General features: G+C 39.5%; 1 protein-coding gene across 6 annotated transcripts in view; it reads left to right on the top strand.

Annotated features, from left to right (window-relative positions):
• Positions 1 to 12,828, top strand: part of ENOX1 (ecto-NOX disulfide-thiol exchanger 1) — a 307,210-nt gene that overhangs the window by 213,004 nt on the left and 81,378 nt on the right. For all 6 annotated transcript variants that reach the window (XM_066313327.1, XM_066313322.1, XM_066313323.1 and 3 more), the window contains one exon: positions 3,569 to 3,802. In XM_066313327.1, coding sequence (XP_066169424.1) covers positions 3,569 to 3,802 — 234 coding nt within the window. The remainder of the gene's footprint in view (positions 1 to 3,568; positions 3,803 to 12,828) is intronic.

The following is a 12,828-nucleotide window of genomic DNA, read 5'->3' on the forward strand; positions in this document are numbered from 1 at the left end:
CTGTGCTGGTATTTCTCCCTGTGGGTTTCCTTTCAGTACCATTTATTTGTTTTGTTCTAAGTTCTCTCTGATCACTATTAACACTCTGATCTAGATCCCCAGTTAGCCCTCAGCTATTCCTCAGCTGGTCCTCAGTATAGCAACACTCAAAGGTAAGTCAAGCCATGGAGTTTGCACTAGACCTGTGATATGAAAATACTGTCTGATTTTTTTAGCACATTCATTAACTTTTCCTGTTTCTGCTCTTTAAAGTGAGGATCTTGGCAAGTTCCCAAGTCTTTTCCTCTTCCATTGTGTGCAAGCCTGAAATTAAAAGTGACAAGCTAGGCACAAAGTTAATGCTAGCTGCAGCCCTGAGCAAAGAGATGGGGAAAAAGATTCATTGCCCATGCATGAAGGGGAGGAAGTGCCAGGTGTTTCTCTCATACATTCAAACACTCTCAAACATCAATAAGGAGACATGGTATTGGAAAAAACCAAGCCTCCCAGCTGCCTTGGGGCTGAAAATTTCCAGCACAGATGGGTGCCTGAGGATCTCATGTACAAAATGGAATCTGCCAGTTGTATATGCAGAGTGTTTCTGGTTATCAATCCATCAAGGAGTCTGTTCTTCACCAGCCAGGCCATTGGTCCTGTAGTGTCTGCAAAGCCTAATATATGAGGGTACAAGAAACCATCCTAAAGGCATTTGTTGCTTTTGTTAAGGGAAAGATGCTAAACCATGAGCATTCTGATCTCACTTGGAAGCTAAACGTGCTCTGGACTAGGTGATATCCAAGGTCCCTTCTTAGCTAGGTCATTCTAAATTTCTGTGTTGGTGGAAATCACCTGGCTGGCTGACCACCTTCAGTCTTCAAGCAGTCACCTTTTTTTTAGTGCGATTCATGGTAAATTTCCAAAATCTGTTAATTTGAAGGCATTTAAACTGATTTTCCAAAGGAGACTATTTGTCCAGTATACTGTTCAGGTTTTTTCCCATTTACTTCAAAAATTGTGGCCACTTTAATATATTATGACTCAGCTTTGCCAGTGCATGCAAAACCTATAGATGCACAGTCATTTTCGTTAGTTCTTTATTCAGCTTATGTGAGGGGCCTTGAAGTCCATAAGAGTTTTGCCTCCTGCAGTGCTGTATTTCTGTCCCTGCCCATAACTGTTGTGCTCCCGCCAATGGTGGCAAAAAATGGCAGGGGGAGAGGAAGAGAGACTGAGTCTTCCTGGAAAGTGCAGCCCAGCTGGGAGATCTAATTTTAGGTTCATGAGACCTGGCACCTTGGCAGTGTCCTTTACATTGCTGATAATGCTGTTCTGGCTCAGAGCAAGCACTGTGTGAGGAATGCAGCTGGCACGCCAAACTGGCGGGGAGCAGGGGGCTAACATTTGTCACAGTTATCAGGGTAGCTGCACCACTGACCCCTTTTGGCTGACTCCTTTGTGCCTACACCTCTCTGGATAAAACCATATAATTACACCCTCATTAGTTCAGAGCCTGGTTCTGAAAGGTCACCCACGCTCTTCTTCTATTATGTCACACTGAATAGGGTATCAGTAACTCTTTCCTTCAATACCTTGGGAGTGGAGCTACATAAAAAAGCTTCTGGAGGGAAAGAGTGATGTTTACTCCTCTAAGCTAGAGAAACTAAAGCCAAGAGGAATTTGAAATAATAGTCCCCTCCTTTGCCACTCCTACAATATCCAGTTTTACTTCACCCCAAGCTCCTGGATCTTGGCGACTAGATTTGGTAGGTTCCATTGGTAGCAACCTACCAAAACCATTCCTTGGTAAGGCAGGTTTTTTGTGCCTTCTGGTTTTGAAGGACCTCTGAAACATTTAGCTCAAATTTTTCATCTCGATTTGGGCTTCTTGCTGGGCAATGAAAGTCATATCTTTTCCTCACCTGCAGACTCCTTAGCTGAACTCCACATTTTGGAAAAAAAAAAAGTCAAATGAAAAGGCACCCAGATTATTTTTGATTTGAAGGATGACTGCATATATGGATATTTAATGTCTTTGAAGCTATTGTCTCACATGTGCTGTAGTACAGACAATCCCTTGTTTTCATACAGCAGGATGCTCTTCCAGCAGCAAAACAGAGTATGCCTCTCTAGAGGCAGTAAAATAGATATGCCTCTCTAGAAAGATGTGCTTAATCTGCTACACAGTTAGTTCTTAGCTTTGCTGTTCCTGGAGGGAGCTCAGAACTGAGTTTTAACTGTGGTGGTGAGGTGCTAAAGCTCTTAAAACCACAGGAAAACCACATGACTGGAAGGTTCTCTTGGATTGCAGATCAAAAACAGCAAACACCATTTTTTCTGACATTTTGAATAGAAGTTTCCTCTCCCTGGAGTTATTATGCAGTGGTTGCAGTAGTGCATTTCTGAAGAGCTTCCTGTGTGCCAGCTCAGCACAGAGTTCATCTCTGCAGCATCTTGTCATTTCAGAAATCTCTGCTGGGCTGTTGCGTGTTGGCATGGAGAAATCAAGCCATCCTGTGTAGACTGATTAATTTTACCCACATTTGAAGGCTCTGTTTGAGGCTTTTTATATAGTATTTTCTCATACTTTCTCTGAGTTGGCATTTTAAAAGTTAGATGAACTGCTCTGTGTATATATTTGTGCCTTAGAAGTAAAACTTGGAAAAAAGACAGGTGCCCAAATGTGGCCACAAAAAGCTCCTCTTATAGTTTTGGCATGATTTTTTTGACCTCTGACAGTAGTCAAGTGTTTTTTTTTATGTTCAGAGCAGGGTGCTTTTGTACTGTTGCATAGCTCTTAACTTACAGACTTTTCAGTATGCTAACTTTAGAATATTTTTGTTCCATTGTTTATTCTGAAAGGAGTCTTGCAAATGCCTAATAAATCTGTCCCTACTTTAGAAACTACTTCAAGGCATTATGAACTCAATTAATTTGTAGGCAATTTATATTTGCTGCTAGATTATTTTCACTGGGGAATTTGAAAATAGTGGTTGCAATTGTAAAGTCTCAAAATTTGAGATCTAGCATCACTGTAGTTATGGAACCATTCTCTTTGTGGCACAGGAATCTATGTAGCATAATTTTCATGTTCACCTTAGTCATAGGTTTTAGAAAATTCAGCCTTTCCCCATATTTCAAATTCCTTTGGCAGGGTGGAGAAAAACACTAGAGTGAACATGATCTCAGCAGGATCAGGGGAAGAAGTACTCCTCATTTAGACTTAAACAGATCCATTTTAAGTAATTGCCTTTTTTTAATCTGATTTTTGTGCTTTTAAAAGTTGGGAGCATCAAGTGGAAAAATTACGTGTTTTGAGAGATTTCTAAACAGAAATGTAGGTTCTATACCTTAGGGTTTACTTTTCAGTTAATCTACTATGGTGATAGGTGGTGCAGGAAATTGTGAAGAAAAGTGAGTCGATGGATGTTTATCTTCTTGTGAAAACATGGTGATTGATAGATATTGCATAGATATGTGGGAATCTGTTAATGTACATTTTTACCTGGCTGCACTTGAAAAGGGGGGAAAAAATGATGAGAAATTTAAGGAAATAAATCTTGCAACAGTTAGTTCTACTTGTTGATTTCAGGTTACCGCATGAGATTAGGATCTAGCACAGACAAAAAGGATTCAGGTCGCCTTCATGTTGATTTTGCTCAGGCAAGAGATGACTTTTATGAATGGGAATGCAAACAAAGAATGCTGGCCAGAGAAGAACGCCACAGACGCAAAATGGAAGAAGACAGACTGCGCCCTCCTTCACCTCCGGCAATAATGCATTATTCTGAACACGAAGCTGCTTTGCTGGCTGAAAAATTGAAAGGTAAGCAGCATTTTCTACTTCTTAGTTTATTATTCCTAAAAAGCAGGAGCCATGCAGAGGCCAGAGTGGTAAAGCCAGTTTCTCTCTGATGTGTTTCATTACTTGCCCTGTTAGCTTTCCCCCACTGAAATGGCTTTCTTTGCCATTTCTATGCCAGTGGTAATGATACTCACCCACCTGCTGGAAATGCATAACATCTGTCTATCTGCCTGTGCATTAACAGCTAAAACACAGCCTTCAGCATGCTACAGATGGGTTTTTTTCTGTTTATATCTCTATATATGTGTTTATTTTTCTGTTATATATTTTTTTCTGTTTATATCTTCATATATCTTGGAAATACCCTCACAATAAGACAACCTGTTGCAAGCGTCCTTCTTCATATGAAAGGCCTTATTCTTAAAATTACTTTAACTCGACCCGTAGGTTAGCCCATCACATGCATTTGACTGTCCCTGGCATTCAAATTGCCCTCATGATCTGACACGACTTATCTCTGACACACGTGATCCATTCTTTCACTCCCTCTTTAGGGTTAGAATTACTTGTGCAGGATAGTGTCATCTTTTGGTATGTGTTTACTTCCTTGTTTGTTTTTTTTTCTAGGTACGTTTACTGAGTTAATATTTTTCAAGGGTGCACTTTGAGGATTCATTTTGTTTTAATGGCTAACATAAACAGTAAGAAGCGAGGAAATAAAGTTATTCACGGTAATGAAATTTAAAAGAAATATTTAGCAAACAACTTTTCACGCCACTTAGAGTTGTATTTATTTTCATCAAGTGTTTAGCAGTTGTGTTTGGCATTCTTTCCCCCATGATGGCCAAGCACATTGCTTAACTGTGTGCCAGGTCACAAGAAGCTGTGATTCTTGACACTATTTGAGAATTATCTAGATTATGCTTAGACTATCTAGCTGTCATCACACTGGTCTCTCTTCTAACTACGAAACGTGTTTGGGGAGCCGAAGAAGGACAGTGCAAAGTGTTTCATCCTTGGAGCGTGGAGCAGAGATGCACCCTGCTGTCTCTCTGAGTACTGCATTGGTTGCTGTTAGTTGTTGCTACTACCTCAGTCATTACTAGTTTGGCTGACTCTCACCCCCACCAGATACACTTCTCCATAAAATAATTCATTAATCTATCTGATAGATTGGTAAAATAACCCAGATGGGTTGATAGACCAGGAGAAAAGAGGCCCTAATATAAAAAATTTTAATTCATACCTAGCTTCCAGTCCAGTTTTAGATTCATCTGGTTTTAGCTGAATATTTTAGGAGTTAATTTTTTGTAGGGAAGTTTTGCTTTATGTAGTAAGGCCTACGGGTTTCCTGAACTAAACCAGAAAATGCAAGAAGTCTGGACAATTTCTTCCGTATGGCTAGTCATTGCTTGGGGCAACTGAATGTGGGTTTTTGCACGATGTTTAAGATGACTATATTTAGAAGGATTTTTCTTTTCATTATGGGAAGTTTCCATACTTAATTAAAATCTACTCCAAGCATTTATATCTTTGGATCTCCTAAGGGAAATTTGACCAGAGCCTGACATATATACTCAAGTTTAATATAAAAAAAAATAATTTAGCACAATATAGACCAACACTATGTGCATAACTGTTTCTCCAGAAATAAACTTTCAGCAATGTACATAGTTTAAAAAAATAGAGGTAAGTTTATTTTTTTATTGCTTGAAAATAATTAAAATCCAGCATAAGAATATATTGCAATTTTAAAAGTTCTGCTAATTAACAGTTGCCTTGCTGTGAGAGTAAAGACACCAGCCCTGGATCTGTACAGATAATTAAGGGTGGAGAATGCAGAAAAGACCCCTCTCTTCTCAATGGGCAGGAGTTGTGCCCTGTTCCAGGTAGTAAAGAAAGCAGAGGTGGGCTTCAGTAGTTATACTGGTCTACCAGTTATACTGGTCATTTTACCTTCCCTGTGGCATCACAGCCAGTATCTTTAAAACAGTGGCATTCAACTTTATGGCCTCCCATGGGCAACATGGAATCACCACATGAGCTCTTTGTGACATCCTAGAAAAAGAAGTAAAGCAACAATAAAGAAAATTCGCCGACTCTGGCAAGGGGCAGTTCATGTAATAGAATCATACAATCATTAAGGTTGGAATAGATCTCCAAGATTGAGTCCAGCTATCATCATACACTCACAATTTAAATGTGGACTTCAATGAAAGTAGCAGAATATATATATATATATATATATATATACATACACACAATTCATCCTAAAGTAAAGAAGGATCACAGTATATCTGCACTGGGAAGGATTTAACTTGAAAGATTGGTTCTTCAGCAGATGCTCTGCAGTTGCTTTCTTAAGGAAAGTCATGACCTTGCTGTGGTGCCCACTCCAAAAGACTCCTGAGCTCTGTTGCCAGCTCATGAGACAGAGCTGCAGGTGCCCAACATGCAGGTTTCAGCTCCTGCAGTGCCTCCAGAAGTTCACAGAGCACCAGTAGTTTAAAAGCAAGCCAAAATAACTAACCATATCTGAACCCAAGATACTACTTCGCAGCCACAGATGTGGATAACTAGGTCTGAATCCAAACAACTTTTGTTGTCAAAATAACCTTTGAAATTCCTGACAGCTAGGAAATCTTACGGTGAGCAGAGATGAAGTAGGCTTATCAGCCACTCCCCTAATGTGGTCTGGATATTTACCAAGTCTGTAAAAGGAGGTGACAGTGTCTTTTTTTCACCTTCTGCAAACTGCAGCATAAGACTAAGAAATCATTGGTTTTGTGTAACAGACTTGGCTGGAAAATCTTGCCCCAGTGTCAGCATATTCCTAATCCTCTGGTGTGCTGAAGCCACCTGTTACAGCAGTAACTGTGGGTGAGAGATTACAGAGGAACTTTTGTGCCAGTTGGAAACAGAAGTTCATCTTAAATTTTCAGCCAGGTATTCTCCACTGGTGTGGAGCTTCTCAGAACAAAGGAACCAGTCCTTCAGTGCCTGGTGACTGGGGCTAGGAATCTACTGTATGTGAGGCCTCATATACATGAGTCCATTCCCTTAATTCCCTGAATCCCTTTGTATCTGCAAAGCATTTAGTTTGAACACTTTATTTTTGCAGAAATCAAAGAAACCCATCAAACTATGGACCAGTGCAATTTTTCACCCCTTTCTAATTCAGTGTGTGACAAACAGTGTTGGTTTACGTGTATCTCCCTTTCCCTTTTTCCTTTTTCCTTATTTTTTTTATTTATTAAGATCTTCAGTACTCCTGCAAATGAAGTCCTTCTAAACACTCTCTTTGTTGACAGTATGGACACTTTTTTCCTGCACCATTCATGTCATTACCCTGAGCCTTGATTATCAGAATGAAATGAGCTCCAGCATTCAATCAAGATGAGTAACATGAAGAGCATGAGCTCCTTCTCATCTGTGTTTCCTTGAAGAAATACCTAAGTAAACTCACAGATGTGAATTCTGGGAATCCAAGGTTATTTACAATGAAGTGTAAATGTTATTTACCCCCTTAAATAGCCTTTGAAAGTAGACTCTGAGTTCTTGTTTTGACAAAACCAGCAGAATATTGCATCTTCTGCTATTACACTAGAAGAAAGTCACTTTAGCTTCTTCTGGTTCATTGCAGCATTTGTGTGTGTCTTTGAGATTTTAATTCCTCAGTGTTAAATCAGATGTGTTATTACTGCACAGTGAAATGTGTCGGTAGATATTTAGGTTCAAATTTGCATGCTCTGACATCTGTTTTCCTGGGTATGTTATAAACAGTTAAGTCATGTGGTGCCCAGAACATGACACAACTGAAGATATGCTGAACCTTTTTAAGTGGAATGCTGCTGTGCATTGGAACAAAACATTTTAATCTGTGCTTATGACATTTGCGTTTCAAAGCAGAATTTTGAACATTACGGTTTTCTTAATTCAAGCATATCTGTACCTAATGGTATCATCTTCAGAAATCACTTCTTGCAAATAAGATCCTTTAAAATGCTACATCTGTCTTACTTGCTGTGGGTAACTAAATAGTTCTATCACCTAACAGAGGCATCTCTTTATATCTGAATATCTGGGGTTTTAAGTATTTCTAGCAAAGGAGGCATAAATATCTGAGAGTTATATACAATACCCTGGAATTTACCTCCCTTTTTAATATAGTGTTTCTTTATGAGCACAGGGAAGTTGATCATACAGTTTTTCATTTTAAGAAATATAATTTAAAAATTGAAAAGCTGCTTCTTTACCAGGCACTGTATTATCCCCTGAAGAGAGCACAGATTGGAAATTTAAATAAATAGATGGCAGTTACAGTAGAACGAACTTACCAGGGATGTGCCTTGCACAAGACTCAGGTAACATCAAGCCTGACAATCTCAACTCTTGCACATCGCTTGAAATATAAACAACATTTAATTGCTTGGGAGATAGGCTATTTCACTAAGAAGAAAAATACACTGCTTTCATCATCATGCTGCACTTGGGAGCCAGACTGTTGGAGCACTGCAGTTATGCAGGGAGGCAAGTCTCAGCCAGAAAAGATCTAATTCAGTGCAGAGCTACATCAGAAGGGGAGGCAAAGTGAGATCCTATGAACAAAACCAGTGAATGCCAGGTTTAAGTGCTGGGACTCTGGACCTTTTTTCAACACTTTTTTTTTTTTTTTTTATTATTATTAGTGGTATATCAGGATGGAGCCCTAAAACAGACATGTTGTGACGCTTTAGCATCAAATTTGTTCGCTCACCCTTCCTGGTTTTAGATTATCATTTTCTCCTTCCTTCTTCCATATGCTGCTGACATCTGTTGTGGCACAATACATCTGGCTCCGAGAGCCTCGCACAGGGGCTGTGAGCAGGCACAGTGCAAGGGCACTTTTGTCTGCTGGCAGAAGAGCATAAGGTGGGTTCAGCTATCAGCAGCCTGGTAACCCAATTCCCTTGGCACCTCCCTCAGAAAGCCTAAAGGAGATACACCCACTGCCTAGTGCATTACTAAAAGCGTCCTCCCCCTCTTCAGCCGTATTGTATCAATTCAGATTTTGAGGTTTTAATATAAAACCAGTGGATTAAATGTACCACACTGCGAAATGACTCAAGTTAATTACTAAGAGCTGGGAAATGGCAGTCACTGATCTGAAAGTTTGTGGTATGATTTTGAGAAATAAGGAGGAAACTCAATACCTTCATAATTACTTTTCATTGGAAATAATGGCATCAGCAGGAGAAGATAATGGATTTCTGTGTCTGACATGAAACACCCACCCCTGGAAGAATATTGTGTGATTTAATTTGAAAGAAAGAAAGAAAGAGTTTGATTATGTAGGGGGAAGAAACTACTTTCTAATATCTTTTAGTGAACATATACATGTATTTTTATCAAATCTACTGTCAGCTAGACATTTATTACATAACTGAAGAAGTTTCTTTGTTACAGCATGCAGTTAAGGCTATTTAAAAAAAAGTAAGGTGGATATTAATCATTCTTTAAAAGAACCCTTTGGCAGTAAGAATTTGTATTTCTTGATTCTCACTTGTTATGCATTGCCACTGGGTTAAAAATGTTATTAATCCCAAAAGTACTAGACTGATGTGTGTGATGCGTGGCACAATTATATAAGGGATTGGAGGAGGAAAAAAAAAAAGGTGAGGGTAGTAGACTGAAGAGTTGTGTTTCTAGGTCACTGGCAGGCACTCAGTACAGAAGAAGCTCTTAAGCCAAGAGAAAAATAGGTTGTCATTTTGGCACCAGGAGTAGTGTGTGCTGGGAAGAAAATTGTTCCTGATGCACAGGGGAGCTGGGCTGAGCCTGCTGATGAGAGAGGTTAGTGAACCTTTTCTCTGACCTGATTCACCCACAGCAGTTACCTCCTAAGGTTTATTCTTTTTTGTGTTGAATTCAGGCTTTGCAGTTTAGAAATCTTAATTATAGTTTAATGAATTATCAAGTCAGAAGACAGATTAGGAGCAACCTTTGTCATACATCCTCCCCTGGCTGCATTTATATGTAATGAAGAAGTTTGGATCCTGAACTGAGCTGTGCCACCTTCCTGTTATAACTGAACTGGGCCCAGTTTGACAAACTGGAACTGGAGTCTGAGCAGCTGAGCAGCTCCAGGCAGACTGAGGGCAGTGTAACCACGAGCAAAGGGGTGGTCCTGAGCATGGGGATGAGGCAGGGAGCACATCTTCCCATGGCGCTGCTACAGCTGGAGAGGGGGGGCTGTTAATCAGAGGCAAAATAGGAGGGATATATCCACCACTCTCATCCTTTCTCCCCCTGCCCTGCAGCACAGTCATGCTCAGTTCTAACAAGAACATCTTCAAGAGGTGTTTGTTAATTTGGTTTCTGCTGGTCAGGGCAGAACTTGGCATAAAGGTTTACCTGCCCCTTCCCATCTTACAGAAGGGCCAGAGAACAATGAGATCATTAATGCATCCCAAAACATAGACAAATAGCACAGGAGCTTTCTAGGTGTAGACACTGGAGTAAAGACCAACAGATCTGTCTTTTCAGCATGTCCTTGCAAGCCTGGGAGGTTGCATTAGAAGAGCAAGATTAGGGACAAGAGATAATGTGTGCTGACTCTGAATAGCACCATAGGACAATATAGAAGGTTTGCTGTGATTTAGAGAGGCTCCAAGTGTTGTGTGAAATATGTCTGATACTTTTGAAACATCTGAGAAAGACCAGGGTTGAAAAGATAATAACAAGGCTAAATCTGTAGCCCAGTGTTCAGTCTAGTCCTAGATAGAAGTCCAGCGTGCAATATCACTCTTGAAACACAGATATATCAAGTTGGCTATATTAGCAATATATCAGTAAATGTAAAAAATTATAGAAATGAGTATTTGAATGCCTGACTTCAGAGTGATGGATTAGTCTGTATCGTTTCTAATGGCTAGGACCTTGGACACCATCACCCAAGTTGTGAAAGGATGTTATGGAGGTCTTTAAGATAAATAGTCACTGAGAGATAAATAGTCACATTTGAGGGTACTCTGAGCTGAATTCTGCCCTGTGTTACACCAGGGAAACTCCATAAACTGAAAGTAAAACCTCTGTTTCCGACACATTTTCCCAGAATACCATTTTGTAACAGTTGTTGTCATAGCTTTTTCAATTAAATGTTTATTCCAGTTGGGGTTGCTTAGAGGTGGTCAAATTACAAGCAGAAAAAATGCAAAATATTTGTCAACAATTATTCCCTTTTATCATAGAAATATTCTTGTTAACAAATTTATGGTCAACTCTAGGGATGCATTTTCTTTTCTTATATTTTGTTTCATCTAAATTGTGAGCTAGGATTTAAATGTCAAATACCTTTAGTTGATATGAGAGGAATTTGAAATAGCTTATCTCCAGAGCCCTGTTGTTGAGTCTGGCAGCACCTGGAAATCTCTATCGACAGAGACCCATCCTTGATGGATGGGTAATCTCCAAATGAGATGACATTGTCAGAGCTTGTGTTGGAACTGCCCTTTTACAGCGGTGCAGGTGCTGGGGGGGTGCTTGCAGCAGGTGCACCTGTGGAATGTTTGGGATTACTCTGCCCAACATGTGCCTGTTGCAGAGATGTCCATATAGGAGCAGGCCAACCCCAGGTCCCTTTGCAGCCAGCTGAGGGAAGCAGGCACTTCTGGAGCACAGCTCACCTCGCTGTTAATAAGACAACAAAAACAGGACTGATAAAGGCTACCTCATTTGCTTAGAGTATGCTGTGACTTGAGGAGGAAAAAGCTCTAAGAGTAAGAAATAATTTGCCGCGTGCTTATTTTAAAAGAACAATTACATATGGAAACATGTCTTATATAAAGGAATTTATTTGAAGAGTGTGTTTTTAAACAGTGTATAATTATGTGCATCCTACCATGAGGGAATAATTTTGAACAGAATTAGGAGTTTTGTTTTATTTTTTTTAATGAACTGCTGCAATCATAAGGCAGTTCATGCTCTGTTTAAATTAGATTCCATTGCTGCATTTCTTCTACTATTTATCTACTAACTAAAAAGGAAATAAACAATCTCATATAAAAATCTGATTTTCTAAGGCAATCTCTCATTGCTCAGAAAGAGTCACTGTATTCTGGATGAAAAAGATGTATTCACACTGAATTACCTTATACCAGTCACTGAATGAGCTCAAGAATATAAAACTTAAAAATTAAGGTGAAATAAGTTTTAAAACTGTAGAGATAAGATTTTATTAACTAATGTGCTCCTGTTGTGCATATATTACCCTCTAGCATTTTTTAATGTAACTTCTAATTATGTAATCAATGAAGATGCTGATGTTTACCAATGAAAGGGTTTTTTTCCTACTTGTACAGAGCTGTGAATTAACTATAACAGTCCCACAGACCTCTGCAGCTCCCTGGAAGTACAGTATGATGAAACCAGGTTTTCAGCATGTCCTTTTAAGTGGGTAGAATCTATGTGGCAGAAGGATGATATGTTTATGAACATCCCTTACAGACACCCACTGTGCCTGATAAAAACAAAACAAGGGGAGGGTGTTTTTATTTCACAGAGATCCTATAATAAAACAACCCATAAATGAGTACTGGGGAGAGACTATAACAAGGAAAAGGGAGGATATTTCTGTGCTGCTGATTTTCCTTATGCATGGAAACATGCTAACATTGCCAGAAACCATTGCAGGTTATTCTTATTTACTAGTGTAATTATAATAAACACTGTGTTCTAGGAATGAGTTCTTGGCTGTATTGCATCTTTGACATCTAGTTCCCATGCAAATCAGCAGGCTGAAGATTTTGCCCAAATCTTTTGGAGAGCCTTATCCTTGTGTTTTCTTGCAGTGAAGAGGCTCTGCATGAGTCTTGTTTACATTTGCCTTTTCTGGGGTCTATATTCAGCCAATCTCGCTCGTCAGAGCCACTTAATGCATTCCTGCTGCATATGTATCCAGCAAATCTCAGAAGTGGAGTATAATCCAAGGGGAAAATATAAAATGAAAGGATGCCCATCTGATTCTTCCTGCCCAGCGAAAATTAATGAATGGTGATAATGAATCACAT

The sequence above is a fragment of the Sylvia atricapilla genome, chromosome 2 (assembly GCF_009819655.1).
Source record: "Sylvia atricapilla isolate bSylAtr1 chromosome 2, bSylAtr1.pri, whole genome shotgun sequence".
In the NCBI taxonomy this organism is placed as follows: domain Eukaryota; kingdom Metazoa; phylum Chordata; class Aves; order Passeriformes; family Sylviidae; genus Sylvia; species Sylvia atricapilla.